Source organism: Monodelphis domestica, chromosome 8, assembly GCF_027887165.1.
Source record: "Monodelphis domestica isolate mMonDom1 chromosome 8, mMonDom1.pri, whole genome shotgun sequence".
NCBI lineage: Eukaryota > Metazoa > Chordata > Mammalia > Didelphimorphia > Didelphidae > Monodelphis > Monodelphis domestica.
Window position 1 is genome coordinate 213,754,257 of NC_077234.1, and position 27,003 is coordinate 213,781,259.

At 36.5% G+C, this 27,003-nt stretch overlaps 1 protein-coding gene across 2 annotated transcripts in view; it reads left to right on the forward strand.

The window, feature by feature from the left end:
• The window catches only part of IL3RA (interleukin 3 receptor subunit alpha), a 104,977-nt gene that overhangs the window by 15,390 nt on the left and 62,584 nt on the right, over positions 1 to 27,003 (forward strand). For both annotated transcript variants that reach the window (XM_007501018.2, XM_056807169.1), the window contains exon 2: positions 20,109 to 20,215. In XM_007501018.2, the coding sequence (XP_007501080.1) occupies positions 20,140 to 20,215 (76 nt within the window). In that variant the 5' untranslated portion in view covers positions 20,109 to 20,139. The remainder of the gene's footprint in view (positions 1 to 20,108; positions 20,216 to 27,003) is intronic.

Genomic DNA, 27,003 nt, shown 5'->3' on the forward strand with positions numbered 1-27,003 from the left:
ATCCTAAAAATAACCCTGAGAGATAATTGCTATTATTATTTCCACTTTATAGATAAGAAAACTGACACAAACAGCAGTTAAGTGACTTGCCCAGAGTTATACAGCTAATAATTATCTGAGATTGGATTTAAATTCAGTTCTCCTCAATTACAGATCCAGGATTCTATGTATTGTACCATCTAGAACAAATTTTTCCTAAGGGATAGATAGACTAGAAGAGAGAGCATAAAAGAGCAATAGAATATTGAGTTTCAAAGGTAGATCAAAACCTAATTGTGAAGAGCCTTAGAGGCCAAGTTAAGGAGTTTTCACTTTGTGTTTCAGGAACTAAACATCTCTCCTGCCCTTAAATTCTCCATCTTATCCCAGACTAAGAGGATAGAGAAAAACTATATCTTCTAAGATGCTTTCCTAGCCTTTACAACACTTACCCTTGAAATTTTCATCATAACTGTGACTATGGAATGTTCTAGCCAAAACTCTGTTAACTCTGAGGAATTTTCTACAACCTAATAGAAAATATTTTCTCTGGAACAAATAATAGATATTAACCTATACTCAAAAGATAAAGAAGAAAGGTAGGAATTTAAATCCATGGAGATCCCTCTCAGGCTCCCAAAATGTTTTTTCTTACATATCATCATTATTGTTCCTGGAGGGGGGGAAGGGAAACTTAAAGAAAATACCAACAGCAACAAGAAAAACAGCTGAAATCCCAGCTTGCTTTTTATATGAGGAAAAGGAAGGACTTACATTAGATTATTTAACTTCCAATTAATTTTTTTGTCTCTCCATAGAGCTTTATTGATTATAATTTTTATTGTTTTATGATTTTCTGCTTTTCTAATTTGGTTCTGATGTTTTTATGCTCTAATACGTAGTCAATTTTTGTGTAAGAGCTATGTACTGCTGAGAAGAAGATATATTCCTTTCTATTCCCCTTCATTTTTCTTAAGAGGTCTATTAACTTTTCTAAAATTTCATTCACTTCTGTTACTTCTTTCTTATTTTTTGGTTTGATTTATCTAGATCTGAAAGAGTGAATTTGAGGTCCCCTACTAGTATAGTTTTACTGTCTATTTCCTCCTGAAGTTCATTTAATTTCTCCTTTAAAAATTTAGTAGCTATATCATTTGGTGCATATATCTTTACTATTGATGTTACTTCATTATTTATAATACCATTTAGCAATATGTAATTTCTTTCCTTACCTCTTTTAATCAGATCTATTTTTTCTTTAGCTTTGTCTTAGATCATGATTCCTAATCTTTTTTTTTTTATTTTAGATGATGCACAACAAAATCTGCTTTCATCCCTTACCTTTATTCTATGTGTGTTACCCTGACTCAAATGTATTTCTTGTAAACGACATTCAGTAGGATTCTGGTTTTAATCCACTCTGCTATTCACTTCCATTTTATGTGTGAGTTCATCCCATTCACATTCACAGTAATGATTACCAACTGTGTATGGCCCTCCATCTTATTTTCCCCTTTTGATCCTGCTCAATTTTCCTTTCACTCTGTCCCTCTTCACCAGTGTTTTGTTTTTTATCACCCCTCCATACTTCACCCTCCTTCCTATTATCACCTCACTTTTCTTGTCTTATTCCCCTCTACTTCTCTATAGGGTAAGATAGGATTCTATAATCCAATGAGTATAGTTTTTATTCCCTCTCTGAGTCAGTTATGATGAGAGTAAAATTTAAGCATTGTCTCATCCTCCCCTCTACTGTAGTTTACCACACCTCTTTTGGTAATATAATTTACTCCAATCTATCTCTCCTTTCCCTTTTCTCTCAGTGCATTCCTCTTTCACTTCTTTATTTTGTTTTTGCATATTATATCATCCTAATAGGTTTACTTCCACACCCTCTGTCAATGAATACTCCTTCTAACTTTTCTACTGCTGATAAAAAAATTTTTAAGAATTACAAACATCCTCTTTCCGTGTAGGAATATATACATTTTGACCTTATTGAGTCCCTTAAACTTTCTCTTTTTTATTTACTTTTTTTAACCTTTACCTTCCCTCTTGGAATCCATACTGTGTATTAGTTCCAAGGCAGAAGAGTCATAAGGGCTAGGCAATGAGGGTTAAATGACTTGCCCAGGCTCACACAGCTTGGAAGTGTCTGAGGCCAGATTTGAACCTATGACCTCTCATCTCTAGTCCTGGCTCTCAATCCATTGAGCTACCCAGCTGCTCCCTTTTATTTACTTTTTAAAGGTTCTTTTGGGTCTTGTGTTTGGAATTCAAATTTTCTATTTATATCTATTCTTTTTTATCAGGAATGCTTAGAAATCTTTTTTATTAAATGACCATTTTCCCCCTGAAAGAATACACTCAATTTTACTGGACAAATGATTCTGAGTTGTAAACCTAGATTGTTCACCCTCTAGAATATCATATTCCACGCTTTCTGATTCTTTAAAATGGAGGTTTCTAAATCATGTGTAATCTTGACTGTAGCTCCATGGTATTTAAATTGTTTCTTTCTGGCTGCTTGCAGTATTTCTCCTTGGATTGGGGGCTCTTGAATTTAGTTATTATATTCCTGGGAGTTGTCATTTGAGTATTTCTTTCTGGAGGTGATCTGTGGATTCTTTCAATTTGTCTTTTACTCTCTTGTTCAAGAATATCTGGGCAGGTTTCTTAAATAATTTCTTGTATTATGATGTCCAGAATTTTTTTTATTATGGCTTTCAGATAGTCCAATAATTCTTAAATTGTCTCTCCTAGATCTATTTTCCAGATTGGTTGTTTTTTCTTTTTCTTTTTCTTTTCTTTCCATGGTTACATGATTTATATTGTCTTCCTCCTCTCTTCCAGAGTTGGCAAGCAATTCTACTGGGTTATACATGTATGATCACTCAAAACCTATTTCCATATTGTTCATTTTTGTACTAGAGCAGTTTTTAAAAACCAAAATCCCTGGGGGCAGCTGGGTAGCTCAGTGGATTGAGAGCTAGGCCTAGAGATGGGAGGTCCTAGGTTCAAATCTGGCCTCAGCCACTTCCCAGCTGTGTGACCCTGGGCAAGTCACTTGACCCCCATTGCCTAGCCCTTACCACTCTTCTGCCTTGGAGCCAATACACACTATTGACTCCAAGATGGAAGGTAAAGGTTTAAAAAAAAAATCAAAATCCCAAAATCATATACCCTTATAAACAAGTGATAAATCATGTTTTCTTCTGTATTTAGTTGTTTTTTTTAAATGAGACATTTCTTTTTTTTTTGGTTCCTTTCACTTTATTTTATTCTTTCTTGGTGTCTCATGAATTTATTAGTTTCTAGTGGCCCAATTCTAATTTTTAAGAAATTATTTTCTTCCATGAGCTGTTGATTCTCCTTTTTCATTTGGCCCATTTCTTTTTGCATTGCTTTTATTTCTCTTCCCCATTTTTCCTCTGCCTCTCTCAATTGATTTTTAAATCCTTTTTGACTTATTCCAGAATCTGAGTCCAATTCATATTTTTTCAAAGCTTTGTAAGTGTTTTCTTTGTTTTCACTGTCCCCTTCTGTGTCTATGCCTTGCTCTTCATCTCCATAAAAATTTTCTATGGTTAGGTGTTTTGTTTTTTTTTTTTTGGTTTGCTTATTTTCCCACACTTTTTCTTCACTTTCACTTCTATTTTAAAGATAGGCTCTATCTCTCTTAACTGTCAGCTCTTCCTTGATGTTACCTTTAACCTTATTTCTAGGTTTCTGCAAGTTTCAGTTCTTCCCACTTGGTATGATGGCCTATGGGCTGGAAGCTCTGAGAGCCACCTCCCACTGCTTATTCAATCATCCCCTGAGACAGCTGATGGCTCAAATTTTAGTCTTCAGCTTGGGTGGGGCCTTTGGGCTTGATCAGGTCAGGCACATAGCACACAGAAGACTGCCCTATCCTGGGGCTCTGCTTTGGAAAGAGATAGCCAGGCTGGACTCCCACAGGTAAACACCCTGAGGACTACCCTTACTGATCCAGGGACCCAAGTCCAGGTCTAGATTCATCCAGAGTACACAGACTACTCCAAATTGAAATTCAAGTTCTCACCATAAACTTGGGCTGGGACTTCAGGCCTTGCTCTGGGCCCACATAGATCAGATATAGAGCACAGACTGCCCTGGGTGGAATTACGGACCTCACCACTGGTTTTCTTGGAACTTTACAGGGTGTGCATAGGATTGTACTACTTAGGCAGGGTCTCAGGGTCTGAATGTTGACTTGGGCTCAGGTTCAGAATCTAGAACAGTAGATGTGGGGGTCCGGCTTGATATAGGCTTGCTCCTTATTCCTTGTTATAGACTTCTGCTGACTGTACTCCCATCACTCCAGTGACCCAGATGCTCTCTGCCTTTCAAGTTGTTCTCTGCATGAAAGTCGCTTCACTTCGTCTCCTTTTCTTTCATTACTGTATTAATTTTATTTCATTATTTTAAGATTGGTTGGAGAGGATTTTCATGGTGGTTTCAAATTTCCCTGCTTCTACTCTTCCATCTTGGCTCTCTCTCAGGAGCAGAAGGGGTTGGGAGAAAAGATATCACTTCTGGAAAGAGTCAATCCCCTTTGACTCTCAGTCATCTTTCCTCTTGCAAGCAGATCCAAGTAATCATTTAGCAAGATATCCAAGACATGCCTCAATAACCCCCATTACAATTTTCCCCTTTTGAATATCCCTGTTATATATGCATAAGGAATGTTATGAACACAGGAAAGGAATTAGAAAAGAAAAGAAAAGCTTGGTATCTTTTCAGAGAAGCATTTGGCAGAACTGAAATGAATATGCAATTAATTCAAGAAGTTTTAGTCCTGGAGTCAGGAGGATCTGGGTTCAAATTTGGCCTCAGATATTTCCTACCTTTGTGACCCTGAGCAAGTCACTTAACCTCAGTTTCCTAGTCCTTACTCCCACTGGTGAAGACTCTTGACAGTCTTGGCTTCCTGTGTACTGAAGGTTCTTGGTGATTTTTCAGCATCTCCTGGCTCTTTGGATTTCAGCTTCCAGATTAGGACCTTGGATTTTGATGAGATTCACTTTCACATTTGCCTTCTCAGTATGGAGGCATTCTTCTGCCTTGGAGCTCATACTAGTATTATCTAAGACAGAATGTAAGGCATTTTTTTTTCAATGTGTCTGCATGTAATCTGAAAAAATCTAAAAAATAAAACTTCATGGGAAAAAGAGTCAAAGACCACAATATAGTAATCTTGTGAAATGGATTTACCAAAAGTATGATTGTCATGCCTTTGCTGGAAATGAGGAAGTTAATAGAAGCTATGAGTTTGAGGGTGATGGGAAAGAAAAAGTGTTTTGTTTCTTTTTGAATATGATTACTGCTTCTAGTTCCTTTCAAAGAAGTTTTCAGTAGAGATGGCATAAGCTAAATAAGGAGAAGGAAATGATGAAGGCAATAGTGGATTTGTGGAGAAAATTAATGTTTGAATTTGGAGAAAACTTTTGATGAGAATAAGCTTTTATTTATAAAAGAAGTCTGAAGAAGGAGCAAGATAATGAAGGCTACTGTAGTAAGGACTTAAAGAGTTAAGTAAATGAATCAACAAACATTTCTTTGTTGTTGTTCAGTTGTCTGATCCTTCAGGACCCTGTGGTCACAATAATACTGTCCATGGGGTTTTCTTAGCAAAGATACCAGCTTTCTTTTCTCAGTAGATTAAGGCAAACAGAGGTTAAGTAACTTGCCCAGGGTCACACAGCTAGTAAATGTCTGAGGTCAGATTTGAACACAGGTCTACCTGACTCCAGGATTCAGGATCTATATGCTGAGACACCTAGCTATCAGAAAAATACTGTGCTAATCTTGATGTCTCATAAAGTCAGTGCCTATTTGATCAATTCTAATTTTTTAATTTTTTTAATGATTTTTATTACATGACCTTTTGATCCTCCTTTTCTATTTGGTCAATTCTACTTTTCCTGGAACTTTTTTCTTCATTGGGTTTTTTAATCTTTTTCCAGTAGGTCAGTTCTATTTTTTTTAGAAACTCTTTTCTTCACTTGATTTTTGTGCCTCTTTTTCTACTTGACTAATTTTGCTGTTTATGCTGTTTTCTTTTTGGATTACTTTCATTTCTTTTTCCCACTTCTTCCACCTCTCTCATTTTATTTTTGAATTCCTTTTTGAGCTCTTCCAGTGTCTCAGAGCAATTATCAATTTTCTTTGAAGTTTTGCATTTAGTTGCTTTCATCTCACTGTTCCCTGCTGTGTCTGTGCCTTGCTCTTCTTTGTCTTCATAGAAATCTTCTATGGTTAGTTGTTTCTTTTTCTATTTGTTCATTTTTCTAGTCTTTTTTTTTGCCTGTGGGCTGGGAGTTCTACAAACTGATGATTCTATTTCCTCTGCTGAGAATTTGCAGGATTCAACAATGTGGGCTATTTTGCATTGGGACTAGGACTTTACCATAGGCTTAAAAGGACTAAGCACTATGGATTTCGGGGCCTCCCTATGTGCTGCTGCCAGGGCTTGAGTCTTCAAGGGGGTGGATTTAGGGTGCTCAGCTGTTGGCTTAGTGAACTCACACTTGAAAGAATCCAAGAAATCCAGGAGGTAGAGTTGAGGAAGGAAGAGTATTCCAGTAATGAGAGTCAGCTAGATGACAAGGACTCAAAGAGAATACAAAAAGGTTTCATGAACCTATATTCCAAGAATAAGCTTTTCTTTCTTTTATAAGAATCAAAGGTATTCAAGGATGCCTCTTCACACTTCAACTTAGGGAAAATGAAGTTTTCTTAACGAAAAACAAGCAATGCAAAAAAAGAAGCAAGATTTCAATGAGGAAAACAGAAACTCAAATAGCTGAATGGCAAGGATTTTTCTTCAGTAGTCAGAGAATGGAAGACTCTCATACAAAGGAAAAAATATATAACTATACAGTTAGAGCTACAGAAAAACTGAGACTTCTTAAAGAAGAGGGAATTCTGTGCTCTGAAAAGAAAGAAGCTGAGTGTTTTATATATACATATATAAATGTAGATAAACAAGTCTCTTAAAAGATATCTTTGTATTTGCTCATATATCTTTTGAGCCTTGAACTTTGACATCTAGCAGAAATAAAGCTGCATTTCTATGATTAAAAACTATGAAAACTTTTTTTAGAATAAGAATGTAGACTCATGGACTCCTGGTCAAGATGGCAGCTTAGAGGCAGCAAAAGTTCAGACCTCTGAAAACCCTTCCTTACCGATCACAAAATGAATGCTCCTAGGGGACTGAAATTCAAACTTAACAACAGGACAGAGCCGGTGCACCCTCCTCCTGGACTCAGATCAAAAGGTATGCCCCCCAAAAGCCAGAATCCTAGATCACTCGGGTCTAAGGGGAAGGCAGAGGGAAGGCCCCAAGTCCCCTCCCCCCCAACTCAGAGCACTGAGCCCGCAACAGCAGCGGGAACATCAGGGCCAGCAAAAGGGCTGGCTGTTCTGAAGGATGCACCTTGAAAACAACCTGAGCCAGTCTCAGAGGCATCCAACAGAGACAGCAGGGAAACAGAGAGAGGTGGGGGGCTCCAGAAACCTCGGGGCCTGCAAAGGGGTTGCTGCAAAGGGTGTACCTTAAAAGTAACCTGGGCCAGTCTCGGGGCATGCAACACAGACGGCAGTGGAGGTTTTTGCTTCGGGGCACATCCAGAACAACCCAGCTGAACATAATCCCATCAGGAGCCCTTAGAGCTCAGGGAGGCCAGGACCCCTCCACCCTTAGAGTGCAGGGTCTTCTGAAAGGACAGAAACTTCAGGTCCAGCAAAGGCCGTGAGGTACCTTGCGGACAGTGCTGTGCCAGGCTCAGAGCATGGAAATAAGGCAACGTAGAAGCAACTGGAGGGAACTGAGAGCAGTAACACCTGAAACACCAGGAGGCAGGGAAGGGCAGACCCTGGGCTTCCCTGGGAAAACAGCTCAGCTGCAGAGAACGGAAATTTGGCTGGGGCTAAAGCCTCAGACCATAAGACAGATACACGAAGAGCCAGTCCTCCTCACTCAGATAGAGATGGCAAACAGTACAGAAGTGCAAAAACCTCCAAACACCAAGAAAAGCAAGAAGAAGGGGGTGACTTTGGACACATTTTATGGAGCAAAAATACAAAATACAGAGGAGATAGAAGAGGAAACACAAAAAAATGCTCCAAAACCTTCCAAAGGAAATGGAAATTCTCCACAAGCTCTTGAAGAATTTAAATCAGAAATTATCAAAAAGATGGAAGCCTTCTGGCAGGAAAAATGGGAAACAATGCAAAAGGAACTCAGCAATATGAGAGACCAAAATATGCAAATGCAGAAACAGCTCAAAGCCTCAAAAAACAGGTCAGACCAAACTGAAAAGGAAAACCAGTCTTCAAAGGTAAGAATCAGGCAACTGGAAGACAATAATCTTGCAAATGAGCAAGAATTAATAAAGTCAAGTCAAAAGACTAAAGAATTAGAAGACAACATAAAATATCTCACTGATAAGGTGACAGACCTGGAAAACAGAGGAAGGAGAGACAACTTGAGAATCATTGGTCTGCCCAAAAAACCAGAGATAAACAGTAATCTTGAAATCATAATACATGATATCATCAAAGAAACCTGCCCAGAGATTCTAGAACAAGGGGACAAAATATGCATTGAAAGAGTTCACAGAACACCCTCTACACTAAATCCCCAAAAGACAACTCCCAGGAATGTAATTGCCAAATTCCAAAGCTTTCAAGCAAAAGAAAAAATCCTACAAGTAGCCAGGAAAAGACAATTTAAATATAAAGGAACACCAATCAGGGTCACACAGGACCTAGCAATTTCCACTCCGAATGACCCTAAGGCATGGAACATGATATTCAGATAAGCAAGAGAGCTGGGTCTTCAACCAAGAATCAGCTATCCATCAAAACTGACTATAAACTTCCAGGAGAATGTATGGGCATTCAACAAAATACAAGATTTCCAAACTTTTCTAAAGAAAAGACCAGAGCTCTGTGGAAAGTTTGATATCCAAACACAAAGAGCAAGAGAAACGTGAAAAGGTAAATATGAAGGAAAGGGAAAAGGAGGAAAATGTTATCTTTTTCTTTTATTCAAATTCTCTTCTGTAAGGACTACATTTATATCAATTTATATATATTAATATGTGGGGGAAATGTAATGTGTAACCCTCAAAAATTGTATGCATCATTAGAGTACTAAGAAGAATCACACATAGGGAAAGTTTGGGGCATCAAGAAGATATGGAGAAAGAGAGGGGATAGAAAGAAAAAGGGAGGGGGGAATCGTTGATAGTACTAAGATATACTCCAAGAAATAGGTAAAAAAACTAAATAGAATAATCTTTCTCACACAAAGATACACATGGGAAGGGGAGGGAAAGAATTCTCCAATAAGAAGGAGAGGAAGAGAGTTTTTACTTAAACCTTACTCTCAGTGAAATCAACTCTGAGAGAGAAGAGCATCTAGATCCATTGGGATCTTGAATTTTATCTTATCAAACGGGGTAAGGGAGAAGGGAAAACCAAGGGGGGTAGGAGGGGAAGGAAAACAAAAATGGAGGGAAGGAGAGGGGGAAGTGGAAGGGAACAGAAAGGGAGGGGCTAGAAAGGGAAACATATCAAGGGAGGGGACTAGGGGGACTGATTTAAAGTAAACCACTGGCTTAAAAGGTTATAGCTAAAGAAAAAAGGTCAGAATTAAGGGAGGTTATCAAAATGCCAGGGAGTCCACAAGTGACAATCATAAGTTTGAACATAAATGGGATGAACTCACCCATAAAACATAGATGAATAGCAGAATGGATTAGAATCCAAAACCCTACCATATGTTGTCTTCAAGAAACACACATAAGGCAGGTAGACACTCACAAAGTCAGAATTAAAGGATGGAGTAAGACCTTCTGGGCCTTAACTGATAGAAAGAAGACAGGAGTTGCAATCATGATATCTGACAAAGCCAAAGCAAAAATAGAACTGATTAAAAGGGATAGGGAAGGTAAATATATTTTATTAAAAGGGACTTTATATAATGAGGAAATATCACTAATCAACATGTATGCACCAAATAGTATAGCACCCAAATTTCTAATGGAGAAACTAGGAGAATTGAAGGAAGAAATAGACAGTAAAACCATATTAGTGGGAGACTTAAACCAACCATTATCAAATTTAGATAAATCAAATCAAAAAATAAATAAGAAAGAGGTAAAAGAAGTGAATGAAATCTTAGAAAAATTAGAATTAATAGACATATGGAGAAAAATAAATAGGGATAAAAAGGAATACACCTTCTTCTCAGCACCACATGGCACATTCACAAAGATTGACCATACACTAGGTCACAGAAACATGGCATACAAATGCAGAAAAGCAGAAATAATAAATGCAGCCTTTTCAGATCATAAGGCAATAAAAATAATGATCAGTAAGGGTACATGGAGAACCAAATCAAAAATTAATTAGAAATAAAATAATATGATATTCTAAAATTGGTTAGTTAGAGAACAAATCATAGAAACAATTAATAATTTCATTGAGGAAAAGGACAATGGTGAGACATCCTTTCAAACCTTATGGAATGCAGCCAAAGCAGCAATCAGAGGAAAATTCATATCCCTCAATGCATATTTTAACAAACTAGGGAGGGCAGAGATCAATGAATTAGAAATGCAAATAAAAAAACTTGAAAGCAAACAAATTAAAAACCCCCAGATGAACACCAAACTAGAGATCCTAAAAATTAAGGGAGAAATTAATAAAATCAAAAGTGATAGAACTATTAAACTAATAAATAAGACAAGAAGCTGGTACTTTGAAAAAACAAACAAAATAGACAAAGTACTGGTCAATCTAATTTTAAAAAAGGAAAGAAAAGCAAATTAACAGCATCAAAGATGAAAAGGGGGACATCACCTCCAATGAAGAGGAAATTAAGGTAACCATTAAAAATTACTTTGCCCAATTATATGGCAATAAATTTACCAATCTAGGCGATATGGACAAATATATACAAAAATATAAACTGCCTAGACTAACAGAAGAAGAAATAGAATTCTTAAATAATCCCATATCAGAAAATGAAATCCAATAGGCCATCAAAGAACTCTCTAAGAAAAAATCCCCAGGGCCTAATGGATTCATAAGTGAATTCTATCAAACATTCAAAGAACAGCTAATCCCAATACTATACAAACTATTTGACATAATAAGCAAAGAGGAAGTTCTACCAAATTCCTTTTATGACATAAACATGGTACTGATTCCAAAACCAGGCAGGTCAAAAACAGAGAAAGAAAATTATAGACCAATCTCCCTAATGAATATAGATGCAAAAATCCTAAATAGGATACTAGCAAAAAGACTCCAGCAAGTGATCAGAAGAGTCATTCACCATGATCAAGTAGGATTTATACTAGGGATGCAGGGCTGGTTCAATATTAGGAAAACAATCCACATAATTGACCATATCAACAAGCAAACCAACAAAAATCACATGATTATTTCAATAAACGCAGAAAAAGCCTATTAAAAACACTAGAAAGAAGGGTCATTCCTAAAAATAATAAACAGTATATATCGAAAATCATCAGCTAATATCATCTGCAATGGGGATGAACTAGATGCATTCCCAATAAGATCAGGAGTGAAACAAGGATGCCCATTATCACCTCTATTATTTGACATTGTACTAGAAACACTAGCAGTAGCAATTAGAGAAGAAAAAGAAATTGAAGGCATTAAAATAGGCAAAGAGGAGACCAAGTTATTTCTCTTTGCAGATGACATGATGGTCTACTTAAAGAATTCTAGAGATTCAACCAAAAAGCTAATTGAAATAATCAACAACCTTAGCAAAGTTGCAGGATACAAAATAAACCCGCATAAGTCATCAGCATTTCTATATATTTCCAACACAGCTCAGCAGCAAGAACTAGAAAGAGAAATCCCATTCAAAATCACCTTAGACAAAATAAAATAACTAGGAATCTATGTCCTGAGACAAACACAGGAACTATATGAACACAACTACAAAACACTCTCCACACAACTAAAACTAGACTTGAGCAATTGGAAAAACATTAACTGCTCATGGGTAGGACAGGCCAATATAATAAAAATGAATATCCTACCCAAACTTATTTATCTATTTAGTGCCATACCCCTTGAACTTCCAAAAAATTTCTTTATTGATTTAGAAAAAAACCATAACAAAGTTCATTTGGAAGAACAAAGGATTAAGGATATCCAGGGAAATAATGAAAAAAGTACAAAGGAAGGGGGCCTTGCAGTCCCAGATCTCAAACTATATTATAAAGTAGCTGTCATAAAACAATATGGTATTGGTTAAGAGACAGAAAGGAGGATCAGTGGAATAGATTTGGGGCAAGTGACCTCAGCAAGACAGTATATGATAAACCCAAAGATCCCAGCTTTTGGGACAAAAATCCACTATTCAATAAAAACTGCTGGGAAAATTGGAAGACGGTATGGGAAAGATTAGGTTTGGATCAACACCTCACACCCTACACCAAGATAAATTCAAAATGGGTGAATGACTTGGACATAAAGAAGGAAACTATAAGTAAATTAGACAAACACAGAATAGTATACATGTCAGACCTTTAGGAAGGGAAAACTTTAAAACCAAGCAAGACTTAGAAAGAGTCACAAAATGTAAAATAAATAATTTTGACTACATCAAATTAAAAAGCTTTTATACAAACAAAACCAATGTAACTAAAATCAGAAAGGAAGCAACAAATTGGGAAACAATCTTCATGAAAACCTCTGACAAAGGATTAATTACTCAAACTTACAAAGAGCTAAATCAATTGTACAAAAAAATCAAGCCATTCTCCAATTGATAAATGGGCAAGGGATACGAATAGGCCCTTTTCAGATAAAGAAATCAAAACTATTAATAAGCACATGAAAAAGTGTTCTAAATCTCTTATAATTAGAGAGATGCAAATCAAAACAACTCTGAGGTATCACCTCACACCTAGCAGATTGGCTAACATGGCAGCAAAGAAAAGTAATGAATGCTGGAGGGAATGTGGCAAAGTTGGGACATTAATTCATTGCTGGTGGGATTGTGAATTGATCCAACCATTCTGGAGGGCAATTTGGAACTATGCCCAAAGGGCGATAAAAGACTGTCTGCCCTTTGATCCAGCCATAGCACTGCTGGGTTTGTACCCCAAAGAGATAATAAGGAAAAAGACTTGTACAAGTATATTCATAGCTGCGCTCTTTGTGGTGGCCAAAAATCGGAAAATGAGGGGATGCCCTTCAGTTGGAGAATGGCTGAACAAATTGTGATCTATGTTGGTGATGGAATACTATTGTGCTAAAATAAATGATGAACTGGAGGAATTCCATGGAGACTGGAACAACTTCCAGGAAGTGATGCAGAGCGAAAGGAGCAGAACCAAGAAAACATTGTACACAGAGACTGATACACTGTGGTACAATCAAACATAATGGAATTCTCCATTAGTGTCAATGCAATGTCCCTGAACAATCTGCAGGGATCTAGGAGAAAAAACACTATCCATAAGCAGAGGACAAACTGTGGGAGGAAAATCACGGAGGAAAATCAACTGTTTGACTACAGAGGTTGAGGAGACATGTCTGAGGAGAGACCTTAAATGAACACTCTAATGCAAATACCAACAACATGGAAATGGGTTCGAATCAAGAACACATGTGATACCCAGTGGAATCGTGCGTCGGCTAGGGGGAGAGGGGGGGGGGAGAAAGAAAAGAAAATGGTCTTTGTCTCCAATGAATAATGTTTGGAAATGACCAAATAAAATAATGTGAAAAAAAAAAGAATGTAGACTCATTACATTTTAAGTGCTACATTTGAAAGATGTATGAATTAAAATTCTGTATTTTGATTAAATTCCTAAAAATCATCCCTACTATAATTTGTGATATAGGTACTGTATTATTTGCCATAAATATATGTTTTGCTAATATACAATTTTTGTGGCATAGCAGAATTATTTGTTTAGAAAGACATATCACTATATTCTGTTAATCAATTATATTAATTCTTTGAGTGTATCTTTTTCTTTTCAGTTTTTTAGTACCATAAATATATATAATATTTTTATTCAAAGTATTTTATTCTCCCAATTACATGTAATCATAATTTCCAATATACATTTTCCAAAGTTATAAGATTCAAACATCTCCCTCACTCTTTTCCCTTTCCCCATTAAGAAATGGTAAGCAATTTGATCTGGGCCATGCATGTATTATCATGAAAATATAAGATTTAGAATTAGTTTGACTAAATATAAGAATTAAAATAATAGAATTGTGGTTGCTGTTTATAAAAATAATTAACTTCTCCAGTCAAAATGACTCTTAGCATCTTTTATTTACAAGGTAGAGATATTAAAGTGAGAAATATAGGAGAGGTAGAAAAACCACCTAGCTACAAATACCCTAAATCCTAATCCTAATGCCTCCAGATCACAAATGTGGATCCAAAAGTAAGTCTCACCAGAATCCAAAGTCCTAATGAAGAAGTTGAAATACAAAGAACCAGGAGACACTGAAAAGTCAGCTGAGAATTTTCAGTGCACACAAGGCTAAGATCACCAAGAATCTTATTAGAATTCAAGCTGAAGAGAGTGTCCAACCAAAGCACTAACCAAGAGAGATAGTCCTCACCCAAGAGTCAAGGAAAAAGACCCTCAATCTTCTCAGTCTCGCCTTTCATAGTCCTTTTTCCTTGGGGCCAGTGCTTGTGGCTTTTCTAGTAAGTGACTTGTGAACTCTCTTACCTAGTAAGTGCTACCAAGTGCTAAGTAGGGCCACATTAAATTGTTGATTGATCAAATTAAAGGTTGCTGATTAGGTACATTAAAAAATAAATAACGAATTCAATTCTCTCTTCAAAAAACACACTTCCATATTGGTAATTCTTATAAATTTCTAAACAGAATAAAACAAGAAAGGAACAAACGAACGAACGAATAAATGAACAAACGAATGAACGAACAAATGAAGGAATGAAGGAAAGAAGGAAGGAAAGAAGGAAAGAAGGAACAAAGGGATGAACAAATGAACTAACAAAAAGAGAGGAAAAACAAGGAAAGGGAAAGAAAGAGAAACAAACAAAGAAGCTACTTGTTCTCCAAGGAATGATTTAGGTGAAAGGTCATTCAGTAAGGGTGAAAAGAAGAAAGGAGATAGAGTAGTTGGTAACTCTGCTCAGAACTACCCAATAAACTACTTGCCATCTTGGTAAAGACAATGGAGGAGTCTACTATCTTCACAAGGTATTCATTCAGCTGCCATACAAGAAAGAATTTCCTAAGACTTCTAAAACTGAAACATTTATTATATGCTTCTGGAGATCCATATGGGAACAAATGGTGCTCTATTGGGGGTGGAAGGAGCATTGCCAAAAATTTTAGCCCCAAGCAAGAATCTGAAAATTATGAGGGGAACTTACTTTTTTCTCACTGATGCCCAATGAAGGCAAGGGATACAAAAGAGAAAAATAGATTCTGGAAATGAATGGCTGTATGAGAAGGTGATGTCTAAAAATAGGAGTTGGATTTTTGGACTATGGCTAAAAATGTACAGATAAAAGACTCTTGTTTAGGGATGGATGGATAAATAGGAATAAAGATGAGAGAGCATTTATTAAGCACTTACTGTATGACAGGAACAGTGCTAATTAAGTACTAGGTACATAAAAGCAACAAAGGAGACAATGCCTAACCTCAAGAAGGTTATGTTCCATTAGGAGATAACAATACATAAAGGGGAGAGATAGAGGTACCAGAAAGAGTAGGAGAATTATGATAAATCAAATACAGGTAGCATGGTTTCAAAATTGTGACAGGATATGACATGGAAGCCTGGTTCAAGGCAAGATAAGGTAAACAGCAATAATAATACCAGAGTTAGTGACACCATCCAACCTACTTAATCCAAAGTAACTTAAAATTTTCAGCTCAAAAGATCAAATAGCCTCAGTCTAAATAATAACTCAGATTTATAGGTATTTACCACCATGCTCTGCTCTTCCCCTACTTCTTTTTTTTTTAATAGAATTGGTCACTTAATTTTTTTTCTTTACTTTTTTTTCTTTAGTCAATTTAGAACATTATTCCTTGGTTACAAGAATCATATTTTCTCGCTCCCTCCCTTCCCCCACCCTTCCCACAGCTGACGTGTAATTGTACTGGCAATTTTTTGCAAATTTACTGCAATTTTACTGTGTCCTTGATGAGAACGTATTTCCATGTTGTTTATGTTTACACTAGGATGTTCATCCAAAGTCTGCATCTCAAACCACGTAATCAAGCAGTTGTTTTTCTTCTGTGTTTCTACTTCCACAATTTTTTCTCTTAATGTGGATAGTGTTCTTTCTCATAGATCCCTCCAGGTTCTTCAGGATCACTGCATTGCCACTAATGGTGAAATCCATTACATTCATTTGTACCACAGTGTACAAAGTCTCTTTCTACAATGTTCCCCTGGTTCTGCTCCTTTCACTCTGCATCAATTCCTGGAGGTCATTCCAGTTCACATGAAATTCCTCTACTTTATTATTACTTTAAGGACAATAGTATTCCATCAACAACATATACTACAATTTGTTCATCCATTCCCCAAATGAAGGGCATCCCCACATTTTCCAATTTTTTTGCCAACATAAAGAGCACAGTTATGAATATTCTAGTACATGTATGTTTCTTATTATCTCTTTGGGGTACAAACCCAGCAGTGCTATGGCAGGGTCAAAGGGCAGAAAGTCTTTTAGCACCCTTTGGGCATAGTTCCAAATTGCCCTCCAGAATGGTTGGATCAATTCACAACTCCACCAGCAGTGCATTAATATCCCAACTTTGCCACATCCTCTCCAACATTCAATACTTTCCTTTACTGTCATGTTAGCCAATCTGCTAGGTGTGAGGTGATACCTCAGAGTTGTTTTGATTTACATTTCCTTGATAAGAGATTTAGAACACTTTTTCATGTGCTTATTAATAGTTTTGATATCTTTAACTGAAAATTGCCTATTCATGTCCCTTGCCCATTTTTCAATTGGAGAATGGCTTGATTTTTTGTACAATTGATTTAGCTCTTTATAAATTTGAGTAATTAGACCTTTGTCAGAGGTTTTTGTTATGAAGATTGTTTCCCAATTTGTTGCTTCCCTTCTAATTTTGGTTGCATTGGTTTTGTTTGTACAAAACCTTTTTAATTTGATGTAATCAAAATTATTGATTTTATATTTTGTGATTTTTTTCTAGCTCTTGCTTGGTTATAAAATGTTTCCTTTCCCAAAGATCTGACATGTATACTATTCTGTATTCACATAATTTACTTAGAGTTTCCTTCTGTATATTCAAGTCATTCACCCATTTTGAATTTATCTTGGTGTAGGGTGTGAGATGTTAATCCAAACCTAATCTCTCCCATACTGTCTTCCAATTGTCTGTCCCAGCAGTTTTTAACAAATAGTGGATTTTGGTCCCTAAAACTGGGATCTTTGGGCTTATCATAGACCGTCTTGCTGAGGTCACCTTCCCTAAGTCTATTCCACTGATCCTCCTTTCTGTCTCTTAGCCAGTACCAAATTGTTTTGATGATCACTGCTTGATAGTATAGTTTGAGATCTGGAACTGCAAGGACCCCTTCCTTTGCATTTTTTTTTCATTATTTCCCTGAATATCTTTGATCTTTTGTTCTTCCAAATGAACTTTGTTATGCTTTTTTCTAATTCAGTAAAAAAAGTTTTTTGGTAGTTCAATGGGTATGGCACTAAATAAGTAAACTAATTTGGGTAGGTTTGTCATTATTATGTTAGCTCATCCTACCCATGAGCAATCGATGTTTTTCCAATTGTTTAAATTTAGTTTTAATTGTGTAGAGAGTGTTTTGTAGTTGTGTTCATATAGTTCTTGTGTTTGTCTTGGTAGATAGATTCCTAAGTATTTTATATTGTCTACAGTGATTTTAAATGGAATTTCTCTTTCTAATTTCTGTTTCTGAGATGTGTTGGAGATATGTGGGACTTATGTGGGTTTATTTTGTGTCCTCCAACTTTGCTAAAGTTATTGATTATTTCAACTAGCTTTTTAGTTGATTCTCTGGGGTTCTTTAAGTAGACCACCATATCCACAAAGAGTGATAGCTTGGTCTCCTCATTGCCTATTTTGATGCCTTCAATTTCTTTTTCTTCCCTAATTGCTACTGCTAGTGTTTCTACTATAATGTTAAATAATAGAGGTGATAATGGGCATCCTTGTTTCACTCCTGATCTTATTGGGAAGGTTTCCAGTTTATCCCCATTGCAGATGATGTTTGCTGATGGTTTTAGATATGTACTGTTTATTATTTTTAGGAAAGGCCTTTCTATTCCTATGCTGTCTAATGTTTTCTTTCTTTTTTTTTAGAAATTTTTATTTAATAAGTCAATTTAGAACATTATTCCTTGCTTACAAGAATAATATTCTTTCCCTCACCTCCCCCACCCCTTCCCATAGTTTATGCACAATTCCACTGTATTTTACATATGTCTTGATCAGAACCTATTTCCATGTTGTTGATGGTTGCACTATTTCTAGTGTTTTCAATAGGAATGAGTGTTGTATTTTATCAAAGGCTTTTTCTGCATCTATTAAGATAATCATGTGATTTTTGTCGGTTTGCTTGTTAATATGCTCAATTATGTGGATGGTTTTACTAATATTGAACCATCTTTGCATTCCTGGTATAAATCCTGCTGGTCATATTGAATAACCCTCGTGATGACTTCCTGGAATATTTTTGCTAGTATGCTATTTAAGATTTTTGCATCTATATTCATTAGGGAGATTGGTCTTTGCTTTCTCTGTTTTTAACCTGCCTGGCTTTGGAATCAGTACCATGTTTGTGTCGTAAAATGAATTTGGTAGAACTCCTTCTTTGCTTATTCTGTCAAATAGTTTGTATAATATTGGGATTAGTTGTTCTTTGAATGTTTGATAGAATTCATTTGTGAATCCATCTGAACCTGGGGAATTTTTCTTAGGTAGTTCTTTGATGGCTTGTTCAATTTCTTTTTCTGAGATGGGGTTGTTTAGGTATTCTATTTCTTCCTCTGTTAGTGTAGGCAATTTATATTTTTGTAAATATTCATCCATGTCACCTAGATTGCCATATCTATTGCCATATAATTGGGCATAATATTCCCCTACTTCTTAAAAAACAATTATTGATAGTTTTTGTGTTAATATCATAGTTGTTGCTAGAATAGATTGCAGCAAATTGAACCCTCTCTTACTGTAAGAACAATATTATAAGAACATCTAATGCCATGACCTTGTCTGACAATATTGTGGCATGGTTGACTCCTACCTCTTCTGTAAAGAAGAATGTTGGGGGTGGGTGTTTTGTTTTGAAATCTCTTCCCTGGGGTCTTTCTTCATTTTTAATTTACTTAGTTTAGCTGGCCTTTTGTTATCTTTTTCCTTCTGTAGTCATTGTTTATTTGATTATTTTGTTTCTGCTTTTTTTTACTCTGATCAATTCATAGGAATTTCATGTTTCTTGGAGGGAAAGGGGAGGAAAGAGGAGAAATTATACTTTTGACCTCAAAGAGAATTATGATCGATGGGAAGGAACTGTAGAGAAACAAATTTCATACCCTTCTAAGAGAAAAAAGAAAAACTTCCTACTATATTCAGCTATTCAAAATTGAATGTGCCCGGGGCAGCTAGGTGGCTCAGTGGATAGAGAACTAGGCCTAAAAAATGAGAATACTGGATTCAAATCTCAAATCTGGCCACAGATACTTCCTAGTTGTGTGACCTTGGGAAAGTCAATTAACCCCAAATGTCCTTACCACTTTTCTGCCTTGGAACTAATATATAGTATTGATTCTAAGACAGATGGCAAGGATTTCTAAAAATTTCCTTTCTCCAGAGGCCTTCTTGCACAAGCTGATAGGAATCTAGTCAGGGAGATTGTAAATGGAATTGCCTTTCAGCTATGGTTTAAAACAAAGGTAGCTTCAAACTCAGGGATTACTTATTTTCTCATTTTTTGCTACCAAGAAATATGGGCAGAGAACAGGTCTTCTGAAATCTCAGGAGTGGACCACCTGTTATTTCTTCCTATTTTAGATTTTGAGATTTAGTCCTGAGAAGTGATTCAATGGCAGAAATGAAAACCTTCATTTGGTTCTCAATGTTCCTAACCCTGGCATACAACCAAGCACAGAAACAGAAGGGTGAGTATAAGATTATAACAATGATTTTTTAAATGTTTGTTATTTATCCTTGAAGTTCTGAATTTTTTTTTCTAACCAGGAACCTTGAAATGACTTTCTCTCTTGATTCAGTTTTTCCATTCTAGCATCAAAACTAAAGATTTTTGTTATTATTGTTAATTATCCTTCCCAGTATAACTAGAAAGTTTTGAAATGTTGACATCATAGATTCAGTTGTTTCATTGAGCAGTGTGAAAAATATTGGATTTGAAATTGAATGACATGGGCCAATTAAGTCAATTAAGGATAATTTCATTGATAACCCACTTGGGAAAATAGTTCCATCAATAGAGCCACCCTGGCTAGAAAATAAACTGTAATGATTGTAAAGAATTAAGTCATTATACTAACCATCATGGGACATACAAACTGTATTTGAAACTTAAGTTTGCCCTCTTATCCACTGATTCAGTTACCCAGTTAACCACAAGGAAAAAAAGAAATTGGAAAATTCCAGAAAATAAAAAATAAATTATTTTTAAATCTAAAACTGCCTGCCAAAAGATTATGGGCTATAACACAGTGATGTCCACCAGCCCAGGACATGACTCAACTCCCTTTGTCACCATACGCATAGTCCCATGTAAAACTTTTCTTCTAGTCAACCTCTAGCTTTCTGGCTGATTATACTATAAGGATGCCTTTGTTTAAGAAAGCCCTTATTTATTCAATAATGGCCCCAAAGCACAAAGAGTACTGGTGATTATAGTATAGTTGTGCCCCATATACACTATCCAGGTGAGAATTCAGTGAGATTACAAAGCATTCTGAGGAAGTGGAGCAAGGACTTCAGGAGATTGAAGTCCTGGATTCAAGTCTATTTTTACACTTTTCATCTTGGATACTGTCAATTTGGTTTTCTTCTTTTCTTTTTTTAATTAGAGTGACCCGTCCTTTGTCTATTTTATTTGTTTTTTCAAAGTACTAGCTTCTAGTCTTATTTATTAAATCAATAGTTCTTTGACTTTCAATTTTATTAATTTCTCCTTTGATTTTTAAGATCTCTAACTTGGTCTTCATCTGAGGATTTTTAATTTGTTCGCTTTCCAGTTTTTTTTTTTAATTTGCATGCCCAATTTATTGATCTCTGCCCTCCCTAATTTGTTAATATATAAACTCAAGGATATAAATTTCCCCCTGAGTACTGCTTTGGCTGCATCCCATAGGTTTTGAAAGGATGTCTCATCATTATCATTTTCTTCAATGAAATTATTGTTTCTATGATTTGTTCTTTAACTAACCGGTTTTAGAGAATCATATTGTTTAATTTCCAATTAATTTTTGATTTACCTCTCCATGTATCCTTGCTAATTATTATTTTCATTGAATTGTGATGTGCGAAGGTTGTATTTATTATTTCTGCTCTTTTACACTTGTTTGCAATGTTTTTATGCCCTAATACACAATTTTTGTGAATGTACTATGTGCTGCTGAAAAGAAGTTGTATTCCTTTTTGTCCCTATTTATTTTTCTCCACACATCTACTAACTCTAATTTTTCCAAGATTTCATTCACTTCTCTTACCTCTTTCTTATTTATTTTTTGGTTTGATTTATCTAGTTCGGATAGAGGAAGGTTCAGGTCTCCCACTAGTATAGTTTTTCTATCTATTTCATCCTTGAGCTCCACTAGTTTCTCCTTTAGAAATTTGGATGCTATGCCATTTGGTGCATACATGTTGAGTACTGATATTTCCTCATTGTCTATACTGCCTTTTATCAGGATGTAATTACCTTCCCTATTTCTTTTAACTAGATTTATTTTTACTTTGGCTTTGTCAGAAATCATGATTGCAACTCCTGCCTTTTTTTATTAGTTGATGCCCAATAGATTTGGCTCCATCCTCTTACTTTCACCCTATGCATTTCACCTTCCTTGTGTGTGTTTCTTGTAGACAACATATGGCAGGGTTTTGGATTCTAATCTACTATGCTATTTGCTTGTGTTTTATGGGTGAGTTCATTCCATTCACATTCAGAATTATGATTACCAGCTGTGTATTTCCCAGCATTTTGATTTCTACTGCTAGTCCTGCCTTTTCTTCTTTATCTCCTTCTGTACCAATGTTTGTTTTTAATCAGTTCCCCCTAGTGCCCACCCTTATTTTACTTCCATTTCTACCCCCCTCCCTTCTTATTCCCTGCTTAATTTTCTTTGCAGTTTATTTTAAACTATCCCCCCACCCTCTCCCTCCCTTGTACTGCTTCCCTCCCCACCAGACCATTTATTACCCTTCTACTCCTCTATAGGGCATAAATCTATTCTCTGCCCCAGTGGATTGGATTGTTCTTCCCTCTTTGAGTCAATTTCAATGCATGTAAGAATTGAGTATTTCCTATCTCCAACCTCTTTACCCTTCCAGTGTATCAATGTTCTCCCCCCTCCCTCCATGAGCTTCTTTGTGACATATAAATTTATCCCCTTTTGTTTCTTTTCCCATTTATTTTAGTATTAACCTCTTTTTTTAGCTCTAGTTATATATATATATATATATATGTATATGTATTTATGCATACATATATTTATATACCTATTTATGTCTTGTCATTTCATCCTATACAGTTTGTCACTGTTCCCTCTAAGTGTAATTCTTCTAGCTGCCCAGGTGATAATAACAAGTTTTAGAGTTACCAATGACCTCTTTTCTTATAGGGATATATAACATTTTAACTTATTGAGTCTCTTTAAAAAAAAATTTTGTTTTCTTTGGTTTTTCTTTTTTCCCTCCTTTTTAATTACCTTTTGATGATTCTCTTGAGCTCTGTGCTTGGGCATCAAATTTCCTGTTCAGGTCTGGTCTTTTCTTTACAAATTCTTAGAATTCTTCTATTTTGTTGAATGACCATACTTTCCCCTCTAAGAATATAGTCAGATTTGCTGGGTAGTTGATTCTTGGTTGTAGACCTAGTTCCCTTGCTTTCTGGAATATCATATTCCATACCTTTTGGTCCTTCAGTGTAGATGCAGCCAGATCCTGTGTTATCCGCACTGTGGTTCCATGGTATCTGAATGATTTCTTCTTGGCAGCTTGTAATATTTTTTCTTTGGTCTGATAGTTCTTGAATTTGGCTATAACATACCTGGGTGTTGTCATTTGGGGATTAAGTACAGGAGGTGATCTGTGGATTCTTTCAATCTCCACTTTTCCCTCTTGTTCTAGAATATCAGGCAGTTTTCTTGGATAATTTCTTGTAGTATGATGTCCAGGATTTTTCTTTTGTTATGGTCTTCTGGTAGACTAATGATTCTTACATTGTCTCTTCTGAATCTTCTGTTTTGTGAGTGAGATGCTTCATATTTTCCTCAATTTTTTCATTCTTTTGGTTTTGTTTTATAGTGTCCTGCTGCCTTGTGAGGTCACTTAATTCTAATTGTTGTATTCTGGTTCTTAAAGACTGGATTTCATCCCTGGTTTTTTGGTCATCCTTCTCCTTCTGGTTTGATTTTCTTCGGAGGTCATATTTCATTCTCTTTACCACATCTCTCATCTTTTTTGCCTCATCTTTCATCTTCTTTGCCTCATCTTTCATCTCCTTTGCCTCATTTTCAAGCTGCTTGATTTTGGCTTTTAAGACACTATTTTCTGTGTCCAGATGACTTATCTTAGTTTTTAAGTTCTTTTCCCAATTGCCCTCAGCTTCTCTTAATTGTGTTTTGAATTGCATTTTGAGTTCTTCCAAAGCCTGTATCCAATTCGCTAGGATTTCTGATTTATTGTTTGATGAACCCTCCTCCTCTGTTCTGTTTGCTCTTTGTTTGTTGCCTGTACAGAAGCTGTTGATTGTAATTTCTTTTTTCTTTTTCTGTTGTTTGCTCATATTTACCCCTTCTTTACTCCCCATATTTGTCTGTTCTCTTGCTCCTCTCATTTTTTTGGTTTGGGGGTTTTCTGTCTCCCCTCTTGGAGTTTTTCCGGGAGATCTCTTGGTGCAGTCTGTGGGGGAAGGGTGCTGGATTTTGAACTTCCCTGTCCTCTGAAGATTTTTGATGGGATTAAGTTCAGCTGGGTTGGGCTGGATGTACTCTGAGGTCAAAACCTCCTGGAAGACTAGAGCAATATGGAGGGTCTCCGCCGCTGTGACCAGGCTGCCCACTCTGTGCTCTCTCTCCAGCTCCTTCCCCACCACCTTTGTTCCACACTCTAAGCTTGGCACAGTCCTGCCCACAAGGTACACCCTCCAGACCAGCACCTTTGCCTGCCCAGAGGTTCCTGCTGCCACTGAAGGCTTAGCACTCTAGGTGGGGGTGGGGGATGGGGTCCTAGGGCCTTTCTTCTGCCTTCCCCTTAAACCCTAGTGTTCTCAAATTCTGGCTTTTGGGGAGGCATACCTTTTGAAATGAGTCCAGCAGGAGGTTTCCTTGGCTCTGTCTTGGTGTTAGGTTTGATTTTCAGTCCCCTAGGAGCATTTAGTTTATAATTGGTAAGGAAGAGTATTCCAAGGTCTGAACTTTTGCTGCTTCTATGCCACCATCTTGACTCTGCACCCCCCAACCCCCAGGATCTTAAGGTACCTTTTAAAAGAAGAGGCATTTTCCTATGACCTTCTCCTCTCTCTCCAACCATCAGCCACTCCTACTCCAGTAGCCACCATTGTCACTGCTTTTCCTTGTTGGTAGGATATGAGGCCACTGCTCCAAGTGTAGACTTCCAGAGCTTCAAAAAATGAAACAAGAGCCAAGCACAAGCTTTCCCATTTGAAGCTTCTGTCATGAAAGTGTAATAACCATGACCCTTCAAGGACCTAAAAGACCAAGTTTTCTTCCACCACATACCACACTCCCCCAAGTGGGGTAACATCTTTTCACCTGGAATGCTTTAGTACATAGGAAGTCCAAATTGGAAATGGTATCCTCTTTTAAAGGCAGTCTTCAGGTCTTCTAGCTCAATGACCAATTAGGACACTCAGAGTAATGAGTCAAATGTGACTGGAAGTCTACCCCACAACATATTTATGTTGCCTCCCCCAAGAAGCATATGGAGAATATCTGCACATTTTCTAAAGGATAGACAGAAAAGGATCCCATTACATATAAATTCACTATAAAGAATCAGTCCGGTGTATTAAAGATTTTTCTCTATTGATTTAAAATATTTTGTGGATGTCCTAGTACATCATTCGCCCATGTGTTACTCTCTACTCTTGGCATACAAATTGCTCAAGTTCCTTTCCAGGAATATATTTGTTTGATTATGTCTTTTCTACCTCTTCTTATATGCACCTCATCATTGGTGATGCTAGAATTTGCTAGAACTGAATCACAGTTGGGCTATAGAAATTAAATACAGAAGATCTTTAGAAAATTAGGGAATGTGTACTGTAATCTTATGGGACAACTATATGGCTTAGAGTATCGAACACCAGATCTGGTGTCAGGAAAAGATGAGTTCAAATCTGAGGACATTTACTAGCTATGTGTCCTGAGCAAGTCACTTAAACTTGTTTACTTCAGTTTCCTCATCTGTAAAATGAACTGGAGAGGGAAACGGCAAACACTACAATATCTTTGCCAAGAAAACCCCAAATGGGATCAAGAAGAGTTGGATAAGACTGAAATGAATGAACAAGAAAACAGTAATATTAAAGGAGTGAGGAAGTCAGTGAGATGTGACATCAACACTTTACCCTTTTACTCTTTTAAATACCTGATATCCTGTTGTGGTATTGTTTTCAAGCAGAGATTTCTTCATCTAGTCAGAGTGTTTCAAAATGAGAGGAGGAAAAAAAGTTAAAGGACAATTATTGCTTAAGGTATATGAGTACAAAATACAACAGCAAGCACCTCAACTTACTATTGAAAAATTTGAAGTTCCACTACTGGAAAGTGCAAGAAGATAGAGACTTCTTGTTGATACGTTGATCAGAGAAGTAATGCATTTTTTTCTGGCTAATAATAGAGTAGATTTATATAATGGTTTATCAGTAAAGATACTCAGGCCCAGAGAAGGGAAGTAATTTTCCCAAGAACACAGCAAGTTATTGGTAAAGTTCCCTGATATTCCTAATACCACTCTTTCCCTTATACCTTGCAGAATAGAAATCATGTTACCCATCAGCTCTTCTAAATGGTGAATTACTAAAAAATAACAAATAAACAAAAAAAATAAATGAATGAAAAAATAATAAATGAACAAATAAACAAACAAACAAATAAATAAATAAGTGAATGGTGAATTTGAAAGAGAGATAGCTATATAGTACAGGGATAGAGCAGCAAGCCTGGAATCAGGAAGATCTGGACACAAAACTGGACTCAGATACTTCCTTGCTGTGTGACCCTGGGCTATTGCCTAGCCCAGTGATAATGAACTATTAGAATGGCTGCCAAATATGGCATGCAGAGCACTCTGTGGGCACACTGCCCTCCCCTCCCACCACCCCCAGTTCATTACTAGAAAAGCAAAGGGACTCTAGTGGAGCTGCTCCCTTCCCCTTCTCTACCATGCCATATAACATTTTTTCATATCCCCACCCTTCTGCCCCACAGTGGGTAAGATAGGTGGCTCATAACATTTATATGTTACTTTAAGGTTTTTGAAGTGCTTTACAAATATTATCTCATTTTATTCTAACAGCAACCCTGGGATACAGGTTCTATTATTAGCCTTATCTTATAGATAAGGAAATTGTGGCTAAGATAGGTCAAGTGATTTGCCCATGGTCAAAGCTAATAAGTATCTCAGATTGGATTTGAACTCAGGTCTTCCTAACTCCAGATCTAGTTACAAGGTTTGTATTTTGTTTTGTTTT